Source organism: Chanodichthys erythropterus, chromosome 10 (genome assembly GCF_024489055.1).
Source record: "Chanodichthys erythropterus isolate Z2021 chromosome 10, ASM2448905v1, whole genome shotgun sequence".
NCBI lineage: Eukaryota > Metazoa > Chordata > Actinopteri > Cypriniformes > Xenocyprididae > Chanodichthys > Chanodichthys erythropterus.
The window spans coordinates 54725807-54746560 of record NC_090230.1 but is presented as its reverse complement, the minus strand read 5'-3'; the positions used below and the strand labels follow the sequence as shown (position 1 = coordinate 54746560).

The 20754-nt window shown below is 35.5% G+C and overlaps 1 protein-coding gene across 4 annotated transcripts; it reads right to left on the bottom strand.

Annotated features, from left to right (window-relative positions):
• Window position 1: 1 nt before the first annotated feature.
• Window positions 2-19283, bottom strand: cdc37l1 (cell division cycle 37-like 1). Of its 4 annotated transcripts, none has more exons than XM_067398242.1 (8): window positions 19050-19283; window positions 13240-13509; window positions 7768-7864; window positions 7558-7673; window positions 7346-7468; window positions 6140-6313; window positions 4417-4488; window positions 2-1772 (listed from the first exon to the last, which is right to left on the bottom strand). In XM_067398242.1, the coding sequence occupies exons 1-8, from the start codon at window positions 19125-19127 to the stop codon at window positions 1659-1661; spliced, it is 1044 nt and encodes a 347-aa protein (XP_067254343.1). In that variant the 5' UTR covers window positions 19128-19283; the 3' UTR covers window positions 2-1658. The 4 variants fall into 4 exon arrangements, with proteins under 4 accessions (XP_067254343.1, XP_067254345.1, XP_067254346.1 ...); XM_067398244.1 differs by lacking the exon at window positions 19050-19283 and adding an exon at window positions 16871-19030; XM_067398245.1 differs by lacking the exon at window positions 19050-19283 and adding an exon at window positions 16710-16834.
• Window positions 19284-20754: the final 1471 nt, after the last annotated feature.

Genomic DNA, 20754 nt, shown 5'->3' with positions numbered 1-20754 from the left:
GAAATTATGACAATTTTCTTATCAAATGTTAGCAAGAACAATCCAGTATTTTCTCAATCAATATCTCCCACATTTGTGTTCTTACATATTAACTTAAGATTGTTAAATTTTATGATCGAAGCCTTGTGTTCCTTTTGTTGAGCGGACGTGCCGAAAGAAGCACGTATTGTACATTTTATCCTACTTTCATTGTACAACCCACAAACCTCGCTTTGTCAATCAAAAAAAGCCCCTCCCCAAAAACGTTTGAAGCCAGTTTATTGCACGCATGTAATCAGAGGTGAATTCCTCACACAGACAGCTAGCAAAAACATTTATAAAATGCTAAAATGTTATTTTAATAATAGTGAACTCACGGTGAAATAAAACATTTCAAGCAGTCAGCAATACTGTGGCTCCGAAGATTTAATTCAGTTAGTTTGATCTGATTGTAAAGACTTGCACAATATCATCACATCATTTATTATAACACAAATCCTAAGTTTACTGTAAATTTTGTGTGCAGTACAGACAATGCAAACTGGCTGGATGTGACACGCAAACAGCATCTACAGGCTTTCAATGTGATTATTGCAATGAATAGAAGTCAGTTTGATACTCTCAAAATCTCACCGTGAAAGATAATTCACCCAATTTTATCATTTTACTCACCCTCATGTTGTTTCAAACACGCACGACTTACTTTCTTCTGAGAAATGCATATTTTTAGAAAAACGTTTCTCATTTTTGACCATATAATGAAAGCCAATGGGGTCCAAAACAACATTTTTTGGAACCCATTGACCTTCACTGTATGAATAAAACATTTTGCAACATATTTTCATTTATGTTTCACAGAAAAAGGTAAGTCATACAGGTTTGTAATGACATAAGTGTGAGAAAATAACAGAATTTAGGACATTTGTCATTTTTTGCTTTTGACGGCAAATCAAACTCAACAGCCAAGTGCCTTGAGCATCCCGTTTACATTTTGACAACAGTAAATGTGAATCTTTCATTATAATTGTAGGTACCAACATTACATTGCTGGCTTTCATGTTGCACCTGCAAATTATTTTTTGCAAACGTCTCCCTTCCACCATGAAGAAAACAAAGTGGGTGGTCCTGCTCCGCCTCAATGTCGTTTCTCTATCTGCAGGAAGCTGACTTATCTGCTGCGTTCATGCACACATGAAACAGTTCCCAGATAGCAGCTAGAGTTCAAAGTGCAGTGGACTTTGTAGATTACAATTCAAAGGTGGGGATATGAAACAAAATGTTCAAACAAATATAAAACAGCAAAAGGCTCCTCAAATATCACTGATCTTGTTGATTTAAAACCAATTTACAACAAAAAAGTCAAAAATATTTGAGTTTTTACTTTGCACTCCTGCTTGCACCACTTTCCTAAACTTTTCAAACTGCTAAAACAGATTGACGAAAAGTTAGCAACAGAAATGTAACAAAATATGCACAAAAATATAAGTGCCTCAAAATACAGTTTCCTGTCTTTTTTTTTTTTTAAATACTTTCTCTATTAAACAAATATAAAGTGCAGCACACATTCAGGCACGGATACATAACAAAAGTCTTTGAGCACAGCCCTTGTTCTTTCTGTCCTCCTTCCCAAAGCCATTTTCCTACTGAAGTTTCGTCAGGGATAGAGCGTGTCTTCACTGCTAGGTCTCCATCATTCTCCACTCGTCCGTTTCTGAACTCTCCTCTTTGGAGGATCGTGGTATATTCGTCCAAAGTCCTGCCTCCAAGCATCGTTTCACGTGGTATTCTGCTACCTGTGATCATTCAGAAAGAGGATATTATTAAACAGCAAAAAACTTGCAGCACAGAGATCAGTATAAGGAACAGAAAGTGTGCTGTACACTTAACCCTTGTAATGCAAAAAAAACAAAACAAAAAAACGGATGTATTCCCGGGTCCGTTTGGACCTGATGGAATATAAGCTTATAAAACAGTCATAACCTAGTATTTTTCAACTAAAACCATACTGTAGCTGTTCAGTAACTTCTCTTTAATAAGTGAATGTGTAACATTTTTTGAATGTTACCATGTTTTTACCATGCTATTGCTACATTTAACCCCATTTAAAGGTGCCCTAGATTCAAAAATTGAATTTACCTCGGCATAGTCGAATAACAAGAGTTCAGTACATGGAAATGACATACAGTGAGTCTCAAACACCATTGTTTCCTCCTTATATAAATCTCATTTGTTTAAAAGACCTCAGAAGAACAGGCGAATCTCAACATAACACCGACTGTTACGTAACAGTCGGGATCATTAATATGTACGCCCCTAATATTTGCATATGCCAGCCCATGTTCAAGGCATTAGACAAAGGCAGGCAGTATTAACGTCTGGATCTGTGCACAGCTGGATCAACAGATTAGGTAAGCAAGCAAGAACAACAGCGAAAAATGGCAGATGGAGCAATAATAACTGACATGATCCATGATATGATATTTTTAGTGATATTTGTAAATTGTCTTTCTAAATGTTTAGTTAGCTTGTTGCTAATGTACTGTTAAATGTGGTTAAAGTTACCATCGTTTCTTACTGTATTCACGGAGACGAGCCGTCGCTATTTTCATTATTAAACACTTGCAGTCTGTATAATTCATAAACACAACTTCATTCTTTAGAAATCTCTCCAACAGTGTAGCATTAGCCGTTAGCCACGGAGCATAGCCTCAAACTCATTCAGAATCAATGTAAACATCAAAATAAACACTGTACTTACGCGATTAGACATGCTGCATGACGAACACTTTGTAAAGATCCATTTTGAGGGTTATATTAGCTGTGTGAACTTTTTTTATGTTGTTTAAGGCAAGCGTGAGCTCTTGGGGCGTGGAGCACCAGATTTAAAGGGCCACACACCCCGAATTGGCTCATTTATAATGATGCCCCAAAATAGGCAGTTAAAAAAATCTATGGGGTATTTTGAGCTGAAACTTCACAGACACATTCAGGAGACACCTTAGACTTATATTACATCTTTTTTTAAAAAAAAATCTAGGGCACCTTTAAAAAAAAAAGAGAAATTATAAAAAATATCAATATTACTCTAAAATGTTTTCAAACAAAATATATTAATTTAAATGGAATAAACTTTTACTTTCAGATTTAAAAAAAAAAAAGATGACAAACAGTCTTCATTGTCACATGATTCTTCAGAAATCATTCTAATATGGTGATTTGATGCTCAAGAAACATTACTGATTATTATCAATGTTGAAAAGTTGTGCTGCTTCATATTTTTGTGGAAACCATGATACATTTTTTTGTCAGGATTCTCTGATAAATAGAAAGTTTAAAAGAACAGCATTTATTTGAAATAGAAATCTCAGATATTAAAAAAGTCTTTACTGTCACTTTAGATCAATATCTTGCCAAATAAAAGTATAAAATCTATAAGGATAAAATCTTATCCTCAAATGTTTATGGTTGTCATAAGGACTACTGCTGTTTTTGTCATTTTGAAGCAGTCCCCATCCAATTTCATTATATGGAAAGAAGCAACTTGTTTTGTGCTCAATAGAAGAAAGTGAGACGTGGTTTTTGGATGGTCATCAGGCTGAATAAATTACACAATTTTAATATTTGGGTGAACTATCCCTTCAACTGTAGCGTTATAATCTGCAAATCCATGTTGATGCAGGTCTGCAGGGCAGGAAGAGCGATTATAGGTCAGCCTGCATTCTGATGAATGCAACAATCCTGCAGATTAAAGCAGTTATGCAACTCTTCCTGTGTCCTTTGGCTCTCATTGACTTAGTAGCATGACACGTGTGCTCTGTGGTGACAAGTGAAAGTGGTGGAGGATGTGTTCAAAACCTGAAAAATATTCATAACCTCTAACTGACCCTGAATCAAGCCATAATCTTTGGGTTAAGCTCTGGACAATGCGGCATACTTTCAAAGCTGCAACGTAAAATTTGTAGAGTTAGGAATCAGCAGCATCACACCACCACTAGTAAAGTAAGCCACTAATCTCTTCTCCAAAAATAATAAATCAAGGAACTGGGATCATTAAGACGAATCAGAAAAGCGCAGGTTGACACATTCTGATTTTTTACAGCATTAAGTGCTGTTCACACCAAGAACGATATCTATATCTATATTAGCTTCCTCACCAACACATGATATCGTTCTGATTTCCATTTATCGTCTGCCACTTTAATAGCTCGAGCTCTTTAAAAGTGGATGGATTCTGATTGGCTGTCAGTTTTTATTGTTCATCAGCTGGAACTAATCGTTCTGAGTGATTCCAATGATATTGTTTCCCTGTGCCGTTATCACTATAGTTGTGGTGTGGACTCTGCTATTCTTTTACATTTAGAATGATTTTTAGAACTGTCTCTTTAGTGTTATAGTTATCGTCCTTGGTGTGAACGGGCCTTACTGCTGCTGCGTTACCTGTGGGTTCATGTTGCTCAGCACATTCTGAAGAATCTGCATATCTTGCATCTGGATGCATGTTTTCAGCTCCTGCAAATTCCACATTTGACTTATTTTGTGTGTGCTATTAGTGCTATTTAAAAGTTGGAAAAGAAATTGATCATTTTATTCAGCAAGAACCATTAAATGATCAAAATTTACAGTAAAGACTTTTACATTGTTACAAAAAAAACAACAACCCTTTTTTAACCTTCTATAAATCAAATAATCCTGAAAGTAAGGTATGATTTCCACAAAAATATGAAGTGGCACAACTGTTTTCAATGTTGATAATTATAATAAATGTCTCAAGCATCAAATCATCATATTAGAATGATTTCTGAAGGATCATGTGACACCGAAGTCTGGAGTAATGATGCTGAAAATTCTGCTTTGGTCCCAGGAATAAATTACATTTCAAAATATAATAGAACACAGCTATTTTAATTTGTAATAATTTCACAATATTACTGTCTTTACTGTATTTTTGATCAATATTGAAAACGTTCAATACAGTATACATGCCCACTAAAGTGCCTTTAAAATTCAACGCGTTGACGTAATTTCCCCTGCAACAGGAAGACAGGGCGGATGTAGAGTAGCTTCTACCCTCTTTAAAAACAGCCAAAGGCGTTTTGTTTATATCACAGCTCAGACAGCCAGAGCTGCATTTGACAGCCAGTCTAATAGATTCCCCTTTGAGATTTAATGTGAAACTGTTACTAAAGCAAAACCGTGAACATAATCATGCTGAGAATGTTTAGTTTGAAAAGTGTGTCATTTATGTTGGTGCATGGCACCGGTGTTATCTCGTCTACGTCTCGTCAGAGTCTGTCTAACCATTCCTCCTCCTAATCTCCCCCATTTCACTTTAAAATACAGCGTTCTGTGCAGAATTCGAATAGGTCCGATTCATTTTGTGGTCTGCACCAACTCATGCATATGATCCGCTCTGTGCTATCGTGTCTCTGGACTGGAACAGACTGTGTACGCACTGCGGTGGTTCTTGTCACACCAACGTCAAAACCGGACTTCATTCGCCCGAATTGGAAAGTATATTTACACTGTCTGAATAGTTCCCTATCCCCTATACAGTGCACTATGCGCCATTCACCATGTAAAACAAGTGACCGATTTCAGTCGCAGCTTCAGGGTCTATTTATAAAGTAGGGGGCGGGACACTTCAGATTCTAGAGAGTATTTGATTGGACAGAAAATCTGATGAGAAGTGCAGAGTGATGTCATCATAATCGCTGATCCATATTGGTGGAAGTGAGAGACTAAGTTTTGAACGCTTATATCTTCTAAATGCGAATTTTGTCATTGTTTTGGCGCACACCAGCTTATAGATAACCTTAAGGCTAACAAGTTAATACTAAAAGCCAAAAAAACTTTAAGGGTTAGTTCACCCAAATATGAAAATTCTGTCACTCAATTCTGTCAAATGAAAATTACTCACCCTCATGTCATTTATTCAACAGTATCTTCTTACAGCAGACGCTGTTCATATGAGCAGCACGACGCATGTAATAATTAGTCGAGGAGTCAAAGAGCTCTCGGATTTCATCAAAAATATCTTAATTTGTGTTCCAAAGATGAACGAAGGTCTTATGGATGTAGAACGACATGAGGGTGAGAAAAATAATAATTACAAAACACAATTAGATAACAGCACATAAAGAGATTTGATTATCATTCCTACCGGTGGCAAAGACTCCAAAACCTCCTTGGGGTCGAGACGATAGCCTGGTGATGTATTTTGATGTACTGGATCCTTTTGGGTTTCTCCTTTTGATTTCATGGTATACTCTTTAACTCTGTGCTTGAAGGCTTCGAGCTCTGTGTGGAAGACGTCCAAGTATCCCTCCTGCCCTGCCTTAAAAAAAAAAAAAGAAAGAAAAAAAGCGCAAAGCATGATTAGAAATGATTAAGTGAATTCAGTGAAAAAATGAATACGAACTTCATGAATATGAACTTCATGAACTTCTTTGTCCCTATTGCCTTTTTCCTTGCCTTGGGCTGTCAGTTATGTCATGCCTCTCTCTAGTGGTCACTGACATTATTGCATAACACTCACTTGACTTGACAAAAGTTAGGTATAATTAATTTATTCATTTTTAATTTCATTAATTTTTTTTAATGTTGTTGGTAGACATCTCTAATCATTGTGAAATATTATTATAATTTAAAATAACTGTAAAACTGTAAAATGTAATTTATTCTTGTGATCAAAGCTGAATTTCATCATCATTACTCCAGTTCAGTGTCACATGATCAGAAACCATTCTAATATGATGAGATGATGCTCAAGAAACATTTCTGATTATTATCATCAATGTTGAAAACAGTTGTGCTGGTTCATATTTTTGTGGAAACTGTGATACACTACCATAAAAAAGTTTGGGTTCTTTTGGGAATTAATTTTTTTTTATATATTTGAATTAAATTGGTTAAAAGTGACAAAGACATTTATGTTACAAAAGATTTCTATTTCAAATAAATGCTGTTATTTGAACTTTCTATTCATCAAAGAATCCTGAGAAAATGTATCATGCTTTCCACAAAAATATTAACCATCAAAAACCAATAATATAACCATTATTATAATTAAGTAACAATAATAACTGTTAATAACAGAGCAGCAAATCAGCACATTAAAATTATTTCTGAAGGATCATGTGACACTGAAGACTGTGTGATGATGAAAAATCAGCTTAAATAAATTGCATTTTAAAACATATTTAAAGTGAACACCTTTAAATTGTAATTATATTTAACAATATTACTGTTTTACTGTATTTTTGATCAAACAAATGCAGCATTGCTGTGCATCAAAACTGGGAAAAGCCCAGCAGAGGTTTAAGGTGATGTCTGCAGCACTGCAGTACACTGCAGATGCGAGTCTCACTTTGGCTTTCTGAAAGAACTGACGGAAGCAGCCTCGTGGGTCCTGCTGAGTGTTGCGGGCCATTTCCAGAATAAACTGCATGACGACTGCCTGATGAGCCACCTGCTCCATTAAGGCCTCTTTCTGTAGAAGAGACAATCAGTATCAGAGATACTGCGAGTACATAGTGCACAGTATACATACTACAAACTATGGCCAGAAAAGGGACTCACTTGCTCTGCCTGTAGACGGAAGCACCACAGGATCAGGTAATTGGCTGTTTCTTCACAGATGAGATGGTGGTACTCTGCTAGAAAGCGCTGACTATCATCCCACCTCCTCAACATCCCTGTCCAATCAGAAAAAGGATGACAACCTCCATTAAGATCAACAGTGTCCATTAATAAACAACATCCAAATCAAACACAAACCCCATAACTTACCAAAATGTTTCAAGAGTTCTTCATTACGCTGGTTGAAGCCTAAGTTCTTATCGTGATCAGATTCATTAGGCCAAGACTGTGAAATGTTTATGATACTCTATGAAAAAAAGCGAGAAAAGGGGCATCAGCAAACTACATACTTAAAGGGTTAATTCACCCAAAAATGAAAATTCTGTCATTTATTACTCACCCTCATGTCGTTCCACATCTGTAAAATCTTCATTCATCTTCAGAACACGAATTAAGATATTTTTGATGAAATCTGAGAGGTTTCTGTCTCTCCATAAAGATCCAACACAACTACCACTCCAAGGTCCAGAAAGGTAGGAAAAGACATCCTTAAAGTACTCCATGTGACTTAAACTCAATTTTATGAAGCAATGTGAGTGCTTTGTTTGTGCAAAAAACAATTTACCACTTATAATAATACCACTAATAATAATAATAATATTATTCAAACATGTTCATGCAACAATGCCAGCTCTCACGTGAACACAAAACGCATGTGTCGTGAAGCTCTTGTGAACACTCGCACATGTGCGTTGTGTTGACCCACAAGTCTGAACACAACACGCATGTGTCGTGAAGCTCTCGTGAGCATGAGTTGCAGATCAATATTTTTGTAAGTGGTGAATTATGCATTTTTTGACAATTTTTTTGCACAAACAAAGCACTCACTTCGCTTCATAAAATTGAGTTTAAACCACTGGAGTCACATGGAGTACTTTAATGATGTCTTTCCTACTTTTCTGGACCTTGGAGTGGTAGTTGCATTAGATGTCTATGGAGAGACAGAAACCTCTCAGATTTCATCAAAAAGTCTTGCGGATGTGGAACGTCATGAGGGTGAGTAATAAATGACAGAATTTTCATTTTTGGGTGAACTATCACTTTAATGTGTTAAATTCAGTTTTTGTCCAAGCACACAAACGAATGGGCAATCCAACATCCATTTTTGTGTCACACAGATCATTAATTATATTCCTCCTATTGCATTTAGGTCCATTTTTGATGTACAACAATTTTGGTAACACTTTACAGTAAGGTCTTATTTGTTAGTAAATAGTTAATGCATTAAGCAACACGAGATAATCAACAGACTTTCCCATATTGCAAACACTTTTAGGACTGAATTTTGTTTGTATACATCAATATGCACAAACAAAAAACACTACAAACAGACAACAGAACTTACATAGACTATACCAAATGAACTACAGCAAAAGTTAAAAGACCAAATAGTCAGGGCTCAACCATAAGGACTGCCAGCTTAAATATTCACCAGCTTGAAGACGTGAAATACAACTGAATTCGGTACTCGCAAAGAACATCCAAAGCGGGCGCAAAGAAAGCCGATTCTCATACTACACGTGAATACTGATTTGAGTTCTCTTTCATGTCTTGCGCTTGAACAGACAACTTCACAAAAAATTATGTCAAAATGCCCGTCTTGGAGAATATCCTCATAAACACAGTCGGTTATGTCTTGCATGAACGCAAACAGTTGAGAAATAAAACGCACGTGTAACACTATATATTCGATCTGGGCATTAGGTCTTAAAGGATTAGTTCACTTTTAAATTAACTTTTCCTGATAATTTACTCACCCCCATTTCATCCAAAATGTCCATGTCTTTCTTTCTTCAGTTGAAAAGAAATTAAAGTTTTTGATGAAAACATTCCAGGTCTTTTCTCCATATAGTGGACTTCAATGGGCACCAAACAGATGAAGGTCATAATTAGTTTCACTGCAGCTTCAAATTGTTCAACACGATCCCAGATGAGAAATAAGGGTCTTATCTAGTGAAACCATCGCTCATTTTCTGAAAAAAAATGTAAAATTATACAAGTTTTAACCAGAAATGCTCATCTTGAACTAGCTCTCTTCTTCTTCTCTTCTATTAGAATTCTGGCAGTGTAGACAATGCTAAGCGTATTACTGCCCTCCACAGGCCAAAGTTTGAACTAATTGTTATATACTATTGAACTAGCATATTGCATATAAAAATTAGTTCAAACTTTGGCCTGTGGAGGGCAGTAATATGCTTAGCAGTGTCTACACTGCTGGAATTCTAATAGAGGAGAAGAAGAGAGCTAGTTCAAGATGAGCATTTCTGGTTAAAACTTATATAATTTTCAATTTTTGTTAGAAAATGAGTGATGGTTTCACTAGATAATACCCTTATTTCTCATCTGGGATCGTGTAGAACAATTTGAAGCTGCAGTGAAACTAATTATGACCTTCAGATGTTTGGTGCCCATTGAAGTCTAATATAAGGAGAAAAATCCTGGAATGTTTTCATCAAAAACTTTAATTTCTTTTCGACTGAAGAAAGAAAGACATGGACATCTTGGATGATATGGGGGTAAATTATCAGGAAAAGTTTATTTAAAAGTGAACTAATCCTTTAAAAGTGACAGTAGCCTAATATAACTGTCAAACAACAAAGGACAAAGAAAAAGATCACTCACTGCTCTTGACTGAATAACTTCTGTAACTTTAATAAGGATTAATCTATATATATTTAAATTATGTTTAAATTATGACATATGCCCTCAATGACAAATGCAGAACAGTTAGTTCATGCATTCATGACCTTGATCAAGGCTTGATTATTATAATGCTCTACTGGGTGGTTGCGCTTCACGCTTAATAAAAGAAATTCCAGCTGGTCAAAAAAATGCAGCAGATAGAGTTCTTACTAGAACTAGGAAGTGTGACCATATTAGGCCGGTTCTGTCAACACTGCATTGGCTCCCTATTAAACATCACATTTTAAAATCTTGGTAGTTACTTACAAAGCACTAAATGGTTTAGCTCTTCAGTACTTGAGCGAGCTCTTTACACATTATAGTCTACCTCCACTGCAATCCCAAAATTCTGGTCAATTGATAATACCTATACCTAGAATTTCAAAATCAACTGCAGGTGGTAGATCCTTTTCCTATTTAGCACCCGAACTCTGGAACAGTCTTCCTAGCCTTGTTCGGGAAGCAGACACACTGTCAGTTTAAAGGTCCCGTTTTTCGTGTTTTTTTGAAGCTTTGATTGTGTTTATAGTGTGCAATATAACGTGTTCATGTATCGCGTGTAAAAAAAAAAAAAAAAACAACAGTATTTTTCACATAATTTACTTATCTGTATACCGCTGTTTCCACTGTCATAAAAACGGGCTGATGACTTCCTTGTTCTATGAAGTCCCTCCTTCAGAAATACGTAACGAGTTCTGATTGTGCCAGCGGTTCCTGTGTTGTGATTCGACAGCAGCTTAGCGCTCCTTGCCCGGAAAAGTCACGCCTCTTACCACAACGTAGAGATGCACGCGCTCAGTGTTATTGTAAACATGTCTTTAATTTTACCCTATCAATTTGAGCCGGAATCAGACCCGGTGATTGGACTGCGGGATGAAAATAACAGCGTTTCGATGACATGGTGACAAACACACTCTACAAACGCAACTCTTGTGTATTCCTGTGGGCGGAGGTTAGTCAAAAAACTGTTTTAGTGACATTATTAAAGAAGGAAGTAGAGGGATGTAGTCCAAACGGGCCGTTCGATGTAGGCGACTTCTGTTAAATAAAATATCTCGCTTGGCATTGAACTTTGAGCTTTAAATTTTACAGATTTTATTTATACTCTAACAACAACATTACACACTAACTAAAGTTTGAAACATGGGATCACGAAGAACGGGACCTTTAAATCTAGACTAAAAACACATCTCTTTAAGCTGGCATACACATAACATATTATCACATTTCTATAATTCACATCTGTTGAAGGATGGTTAGGATGCATAAATTAGGTCAACCAGAACCCGGGAACATGTCCTATAATACCCGATGTACTTGTTACATCATAAGAAGAATGGCATCTAAGCTTATATCAGTCTCTCTGTTTATCCAGAGGTTACTGTAGTCAGCTGGATCTAGTCCACATCCAAATCTGATGGTGGACCTGCACCAACACATGACCACAACGCAGCCCTGAATGTCAGCAGAGACCGTGTCTACTAGACAATCCCCTGTGAAGGCCTTGTCGACACAACAGCCATTGGCACAGATCCTCAGCAAAGACCACAAGAACTACACAGGTTAAACTACTGAAGTATATAAACTATGATGAAAATTTTACACAGTATTTAGCTTACTAGCTTACTATTTGAACGGACACAAAGAGGAACTACCTTTTGTTTCCTTGGAAAATGAAAGATACATTTTTGTATACAAATATCCTAACTTGTTAATTTTTAAGCAGATATGTCTGATTCACTGACAAATCATTTTGAGTTGAATCTTTATATTGAATTGATTAAAAGTAATCTAGATCACAAAGCCACTCTGAATGATTTGTTCACAAATTGGCCTGATCTGAAGTTCAACTTAATGATTTAATAACCAGTGGACGATGCCAGAATCTCACTAAACAATTTTATAAGTCATCTAGTGAAACACAACCTTAGCAGCTCACTGGAGTGGAAGATTATTAGTGAATAATAATTATTAGAGATGTCTGTTGTCACACAATGATTATAGTATGCTGTCAAAAGACTTGGAATATAGTGCACAAGTCATACTGTATGGACTACTTTAACAGTGTTATTTATTTATTTAGCTAGCCACTTTGAAGCTTGACACCTTTGAAGCTTTTCATCACAGTAAAAAGAGTGGCCAGGATATTCAGCATATTATATATATTATATTATACATTTACATACTGAGTATTATGTAACAACATGTACTTATTATTTAATAAGGGTTTGGTTTAGGGTTAATTGCTTGAAATGATGCATCATTTACTGTTATTACTATAGTAAGTGCATGTTAGTTGTGTAACAAGGACACAGTAAAATAAAGTGTTACTAATGTAATTTATTCTTGTGATCAAAGCTGAATTTTCAGCATCATTACTCCAGTCTTGAGTGTCACACGATCCTTCAAAAAATTATTCTAATAAGCTGATTTGATGTTCAAGAAACATTTCTGATCATTATCAATGTTGAAAAAAAGCAGTTGTGCTGCTTAATATATTTGTTAGTCATACATTTTTCTCAGGATTCTCTGATTAATAGAGAGCTCAAAAGAACAGAATTTATTTGAAATATAAATATTTTGTAATATTATAAATGCCTTTACTGTCACTTTTGATCAATTCAATGTGTCCTTGATGAATTAAAGTATTCATGTTTTCATCTTACTTACCCCAAACTTACAAACGGGAGTGTATATTTAGAGGTTCAGAAGTAAGTAACAAACTTAAGTTCATATGTATTTATTTTATCCATTTATTTTTGCTGTTAACCCGACACTGCAGACCTCTAAAGGGGGAATACTGCTGTACATTTTATTTTTAGAGTTAGAGTTAAGTGCTGTGATAACAGCAGCCCTGTGGCTACAGTGAACTATATCTTACAAAGCAGAAATATAAGTTTGGCATGAACACCGAATAACTTTTCTAGAGTGTTAAGATACCTTGTCAAATACATCATGGCTGACCTCCGAACACAGAGTGGGACTCCTTCCCAGCATCCTCTCTTTATGTCTCCACTCCTGTTCGATCTGGGAGAGCTCAGCAGAGGAGGCCAGGGCTCTGGCATGCTCCTGCTCAACAGATTCTGAGCTGTGAAGCTCCAAACCGCAGAGCTGGTCCTGCGCTTCTGCCAGCTGCCACTGGGACGCGATAGAGGCCTTCACACAGCGCTGTTGACTCAGGCACAGAGATGCCATGCTCTCTGCACTGGGCTGTGATGGGACACAGAGATAATGGTCACAAATCATTATGGAAAATTATGGGCATGGGAAATTCATACATTCATTTCTATTCATCAAAATCTTAAAAAAAAAAAAGCATTTTGTTTTCCATAAAAATATTATGCAGCACAGCCGTTTTCAACATTGATAAAAATAAATGTTTTGTGAGAATCATGTGACACTGAAGACTGGAGTAATGATGCTGAAAATTCAGCTTTGATCACATGTAATTAATAGAGAATATATATATCTCTCTATTAGGCATGTGACCATATCAAATTTTCATGTTGCGATTAATTGCTGAAGCTTTTATCACGGTATACAGTATTATCACGCTATTGAAATAATTCGCAAAAAAAAGTGTTGTCATAGTATAACAGGTTTAAGAACTCTTTGTTATAACAAAAAGAACCAGGGTTGGAGAGTAATGGAATACATGTAACAGCGTTACGTAATCAGGATACAAAAATCCAGTAACTGTAATTCGTTACAGTTACGTCAAAAACGTTGTAATCAGATTACAGTTACATTTTGAAAAAAGGGAATATACTATTAGGATTACATTCGTTTCATTTAAAACTAAATAAATCATTATTTTGCCATAATAACACATAAGCGCTGCTTAAAGCTGCTGTCTGCGATTTTTGGCCCTCTAGCGGTTAATAAACAGAACTGCATGCGTCTTGCGGAGGAACATACTAGCCGGAGCTACTTTTCTCCATGTATGTCCATGGCAAATAACACCCATCTACAATCTCCTCAGACACAGATTGAATCACTGCTACTAGTTTCGCTGCTATTTTGTTTTCAAAGAAGAAAATGCAAACGACATGGTTGTACAGTGTATACTCTGCCTTTCAGCTATGAAAACACTTTCTTTATCAAAGAACTAAAAAATAATCTGTAATACCATACTGTAGCCACTAGATGTCTGAATAGCCCTTTACACACACACACACACACACACACACACACATATACATATATATATATATATATATATTTATATTTATTCAGGGCTGTGTATTCCCATGTTGTGGAAATGAGACATGATTGGTTAGTTTTAATTGGTTTTTAAAGTAACCAAACAAACAAACAGAAATGTTTGATCTGAGCTTCAGTTTGTTTATGATCTGATGTGACTTTTATATTTTTAAGCTCTAAACAACAACGACAATAATTATATTGAAATAGATAATTTATCAGATTTGTAAAATATTTTTATTGTTGAGACCCATTCAAAAGTATGGAACGTGTAACATTTAGAAACTTGCAGAAATTGAGAAGAAATAATTAAAATTAAATTTAAAAATGCAATTTATTTATAGTAAAGTTTGAAGTAATCACAAAGTAATCAGATTACATGATTACATTACTTTCATATTGTGGATTATGTTACTGAATACTTTTTTTCTTTTTTTATGAAGTAATTCGTAACTGTAATGGAATACATTTTTAAAGTAACCCTCCCAGGCCTAAAAAAGAACTCTGAATTAGGGCTGGGCGATGTATCGAATGCTTTTGTCACGCGCATTTCTTCAGCATTTAATAGACAGAGCCGTAGTTCACTGATAAGACACGCAATATCGCGTTCAATATCGATATGTATCGCCGTCGATATTGAACGCGATATTGCGTGTCTTATCAGTGAACTACGGCTCTGTCTATTAAATGCCGCTTCATTTGAAAGCAGGTGATGGCGATTTAGCCGCAATCAGGGAACCGGCTTTACTGAAGAAATGCGCGTGACAAAAGCATTCGATACATCGCCCAGCCCTACTCTGAATGTTTAAATATAATAATACAATACACAAAAAATATAAAGTAAAATTTTCAAATGTTCAATTTTCAAAATTTTAAAGTGCAAAAGAATTAAGCTATAAAGAACAGCAGGTAACACTTTACAATAAGGTCTCATTATTTAAAGCATTAACTAAGATTGAGCTATAGCTACATTTGTTACAGTAAGTATTATTTTTTGTTAATGTTAGTTAAGAAATACAAATGCAAACTTAATTTTGTGTTATGTCAAAATAATCTCATTAAGTAGTATTCATTAATATAGTTTTGTTTTGTCCAATGAACCCAATATTTTTGTTTAAATTGTACTCACTTTTTTTTGTGTGCTATTTGCAGTTACTCATTTTAAATGGTTCACTTTTAAGGAGCTCATTTGATTAATTTTAACTCAATTCTTATTTGTTAAATTTTAATAATATTGCTTGTAATCTGTTGCCACAATTTTGAGTAGATATAGGGTATTATTTTTTTACAGTGTGTACAGTTTTTTTTTTCCACAGTGGATGCATAAGAGGCACTTATTTCATATTAAATACATGGATATTTTTTAATAAGTCACAGATTTTTTTTTATCATAATAATATAATATTTTATAAATCCTTAGACCTTTCAAATTGTTTATAGTCAGAGGTTTCTTATGCCAACATTCATGCTTGAAACCAGAAATGGTGGACATACCTTTAAAACATTTAAAGCAGCTAGTTTCTGCCACTGTTCTAATTTTAGTTATTTGAGAGACTTTAGTATGGGTTGTTTTTTTATTGTTTTGATGGTTTGAATACCCACATTAATATTTGTTTTGCCATATGTCTGTTCTAGAGATGTTTTGATACGCCTTTACTTACTGATTATTTTGCCTTACATCTGTTTTAGAGACATGTTACAGCTTTATGATAAAGCTCTAATTGGTTTCCTTTGGAAAAATGTCAAATTCAAACTGAATGCATTTATGAACGTAAAGTGTGTCTCAAAATCATGATTGCAATATTGTAATAGGATTTTTTTTGTCCATATCACACAGCCCTAGTTTCAACCAGTATAACAAAATGCATTTATAAAATAAATTGCCTACCCTACCTTCAAGTACTTGGCCTTACCACAGAGTTATAATTGAAAAATGATAACTTATGGAGATTTGTGTAAACTAATTATGATTGAATGTGCCACTGTTTGTCGTTTTTATAGGCTATTCATAGTTCATCCTATTCTATAAAGTGAAAAACGTATTAATTGTCATTTGCTGTGTTGTGTTTTAATAAAATGAAATGTGTTGTAACGTCTTACTGATGACAAAACAGAAGATGTCACTCACTGAAGCTTTTATTCATGATTACAGAGCATGGCTTAGATAAAAACAATAACAAAAGCAGCTTTCTCTAAGTGCTTCCTACCGTATCCGATGATACAACGCATTAATCCCATAAATGGAAAGAACAGCAAGTCACAACTATTCAGTTTGACTGCAGTGCTACAGTATAAATACTCAGTACATATCAAACGATCTGTAACAGACAAAGCAATAGTGACACATGGTAAAAACACTGTTACTCACACTTGTGTTGCAACATTATTACTGTTGGATCCAATATAGTCATCACTGCATCATCTGTTATTTTCAGTCTGTCTGAAAAGCCTGCATTGAACTGTGTCTTGTTTAAAAATGTATCCGCAGTAAAATGAAGTGAACAAATAAATAGTGTCTTACTGATGCAATCTGACTGGAACTTTGTTTAAAATAAAGTTCATCCACTCTTTCTTAATGTTAGGATCACAAGGATGGCAATGCAAAGACTTGTGTTTTTTCACAACTTGCCACTTCAAAATGCCTTGTAATCCTCAGAGGCATCTCTATTGTTTTGTTGCTGGAGTAATCCTGTGCTATTTACTGCTACATGACATGCGTGAATCGGTGGGCGGGGCTAAAGAGGCAATGATGAAGTAGGCACCGATCTTCTGCGAAGGCGGTCTTTTGTCACACTATGACGTGACAAATTTCTGAAACAAGACACTTTTCTGAGTTTGGTTTTAATAAAATCTGTTTTGGACTAACAAGGAAGTTATGATATTTTTATAATACAATGACCTCTTAAGTGCCAAAAGATCAAATAAATTTGATTTCTCAATTCATGACCCCTTTAAATTCAGATGTTTCATGAGGGTGGTGGTACAGTTTTCATATTTTTTCCCCAATGCATTTGTCAGGGTGTAAAAAGAACAGCATAACTTGGATGTCCTTCTAAAATCCTCTAAGTGAAGTGGATAAGCATTTTTTTAACTTCCAAAAATTATTTGCATTAGTATTACTGAGTTTTAACAAAGGTCCAAGCTGTTTTTATGTGATATTGCAATATCAAGAATATTATGCAGTTGCAATGAAGTTACTACAGAGCTAAATAACTCATCTGTGATGCATCAAACCAGCAGTGGAATTTTCATGGATCTAATAATAAAGTACTCATTATCCACAGCTGTCAGAACAAGCTTGTCAACATGAGAGCGAAAACACGGACTCATGATCTCATGTCAAAGATCCAGATAATACCCCTCAATGACAGTCAAATGTACAAATGGAAAACGGAGATGCTTGTCTACCTAAACAGGATTTTTGTCACCATAGACCAATTTGATGTGACAAAGCCCAAAAATGCTGTCTAGGTAGACTGCTCACTTTTGAGATGCAGCCTATATCTTACACTCCTGGGCAAATAAATAAATAAAAAGAATATTATTAATTGGGACAAGACAAAAATGGCAAAATATTAAGTGGTCTTGACCATTTTAATCACAAATCGCTGGTCAGGAAATTAACAAGAATTACAAAAATACTGTAGATAAAGTCACTTAGCACGGAATAGCCTTCCCCAACTTGCAGACATCTTTTTACAGGAAGTAGAGTCAGTGTTGTTCCACTCAATGGCTTCAAACTAGTAGCTAAAAAATGTCTCCCAGTTTGTTTGAGTTTAATGTGAGACCAAATATTTACTATAGGGTTCAAATCTGGATTCTGCTAAGGCCAAAACAGGAGCCTGGACTTGTTCTCAAGCTACTCATTGTTGTCTTTGTAATTTGGGCAGGAGCATTGTCTTGTTGGAAAATAACATCTGATCATTCCTCTTTAGATAACAGCTTTTCATCTATGGGAAGCAAGCCATTCTGCATTATTCTCCAGTGCTCTGAAACAATAAATGCCTTTTCACAGTGAAGTAACGTTAGCTCACAAACACCCGCAGTTAAAAAGGTTCCCTACACAGTGACATCTCTTCCTCGATGCGCTAGAGATGCGTTTATTATTATATTTCTCAGCTGCTGGAGCATCAACATGCAACTCGTGTTTCACTGTGATTCATCGCTCCACACACAACTTCCCGTATTCTGACAAAAACCTCACTCTATCTTTGCTGTTTTTCTGAGACAGCGATGGCTTTTTAAGTAGTGCATTTGCTTGAATTTAGCCATTTTCCTGACCAATAATTTGTGGTTAAGACAATAACGCAAAAAGCTTAGCGTTTAGGCATTTTGGTCTTGGGCCATTGTATGTTTGCCCAGAAGTGTAATCATCCTGCGGTAAACTTTTACTGCAGCATCTAGTAATCCAGCTAACGCAAACTAACGACGACTTTAGAGCACGGTTTCCAGTTTAAACACCTAGAGATAGCAACCTCGTAATGTTTTAAAGCACAACCAAAGGGCATCAGGTAATACATGAAGCGCTGGTGAACTTTCTCAGGTACCTCGTGTGGGTGTGTGCGGGGCATGTTTTCCTTTCGGTCCTGTTCAGTTTGTAACACGCCGCCTCCAAACCACTCCATATCGCTGCTTAAACTCTCCTGAAGCCGCGGGACGAGTTCTGCTGTTTATATAGCTTATGATGCGAAAAGCACACGCAATTCGGTGGGATGTAAGCGAGCAGGGAGAGTTATTTTCAGGCTATAACATCAACAGTACTCTCTGCAGCTCTTTTTAGCTCCTTATGACAACTTCCGTGCTCTGACGCACTCCCTCGTCACGTGACACTAAACTCTAATCACATGATGCAGCCCAGAAAATAACATTCTCAATAATAAGATTATTATTGACACATTTATTTATTTATTTATTTATTTATTTATTTATTTATGAGTCTGTTTAACTATATATATATATATATATATATATATATATATATATATATATATATATATATATATATATATATATATATATATATATATATATATATACTACTGGAGATTTAATTATTTTAATTTAATTATGTATATTTGTGAATAAAGGTGCGTTCACCCGGCCTCGTAATTCCTGTAGTTACGAGATTCCTGCTTGTAAAAAGCATTCACGTGACGTCCTCGTAGAGCTCGTAAGCTGGGAGTTTTCTGAAAGCTACCAGATGTACCACGTGGCCGCTGTACCCCCTGTAGATTAATTTAGGCATTGATAGTGGTAGTGCAATGGAAACGCATAATTTCCAAGGACCAAAAGGACGTGAACAGCTCCGAATATAATGTCACGTGTTGTCATTTCAAGAATCCGGTAAAAGTTGACGTGAACGCAGCACAAGTTATGTTTTCATATGCATTCCCTACTTGAGTTCATGAATAATACAAAAATAAAAAAACATTTATTTATTACAATACACAACCATATGTTTTCATATTACATGTATTTTATATTTGATTATTATTTATTTTTCTATTATTAGCCTATATTTACCATTATCATAGAGTAGTGGGATTTTGATTCATTTCAGTGACTGGAATCCGTGTTTTAAAAAGATTCTCATTTGTTCAGTGAATTTGTACAGGTAGCATGTCTTGTGTATTATGAGTGAGTCACTGAATCATTCGCTCAATAGATTCGTTCATGGTGGTGTTTTCCCCTCATCAACACCTTGGCCCGGTTTCACAGACAGGGCTTAGGCTAAACCAGGATTAGGCCTTAGTTCAATTTGGATATTTAAGTAGCTTTTATAAAAGTACACTGGAAAAAAACATTACTGGTGTGCATCTTGAGACAAAACAATGGCACTGATTTATATTTTAAGATATGCCAGTACAAGCTGCTTTCAGTTAAAGCAGCTCAAACATGCATTTTAGTCCAGGACTAGCTTAAGCCTTGTCTGTGAAACTGGGGGATGATTTCCTAACAAATAAATTATATAAAGGGGTTTTTGTAACTTGTTGTGTTTTGTAACTTGCCTTATTATTATTTATTTATTTTTAGCTTATTTCATTGTCCTACAGAAATGTACATGAATTCTATTCCTAGTTGAGGGATCATACTTCTACAAGACTTAAAGTGACATGATGTGTGGCCAAGTATGGTGTCCCCATACTCAGAATTTGTGCTCTGCATTTCACCCATCCAAATATACACACACAGTTAGTTATTGGGGGTTTGGTGCCTCAGTTGTGGGTAATGAGAGCGGAAGAGAGCGCTGTT

What these genes read in the sequence shown, in the direction of transcription:
- cdc37l1 (XM_067398242.1), bottom strand. Translation starts at nt 19,127, where the DNA reads ATGGAGTGGTTTGGAGGCGGCGTGTTACAAACTGAACAGGACCGAAAG. An exon ending in AGAACTCTTGAAACATTTTG is followed by an intron (nt 7,674 to 7,767) that starts GTAAGTTATGGG and finishes CTGATTGGACAG; the next exon opens with GGATGTTGAGGAGGTGGGAT. An exon ending in TCCGTCTACAGGCAGAGCAA is followed by an intron (nt 7,469 to 7,557) that starts GTGAGTCCCTTT and finishes TCTCTTCTACAG; the next exon opens with AAAGAGGCCTTAATGGAGCA.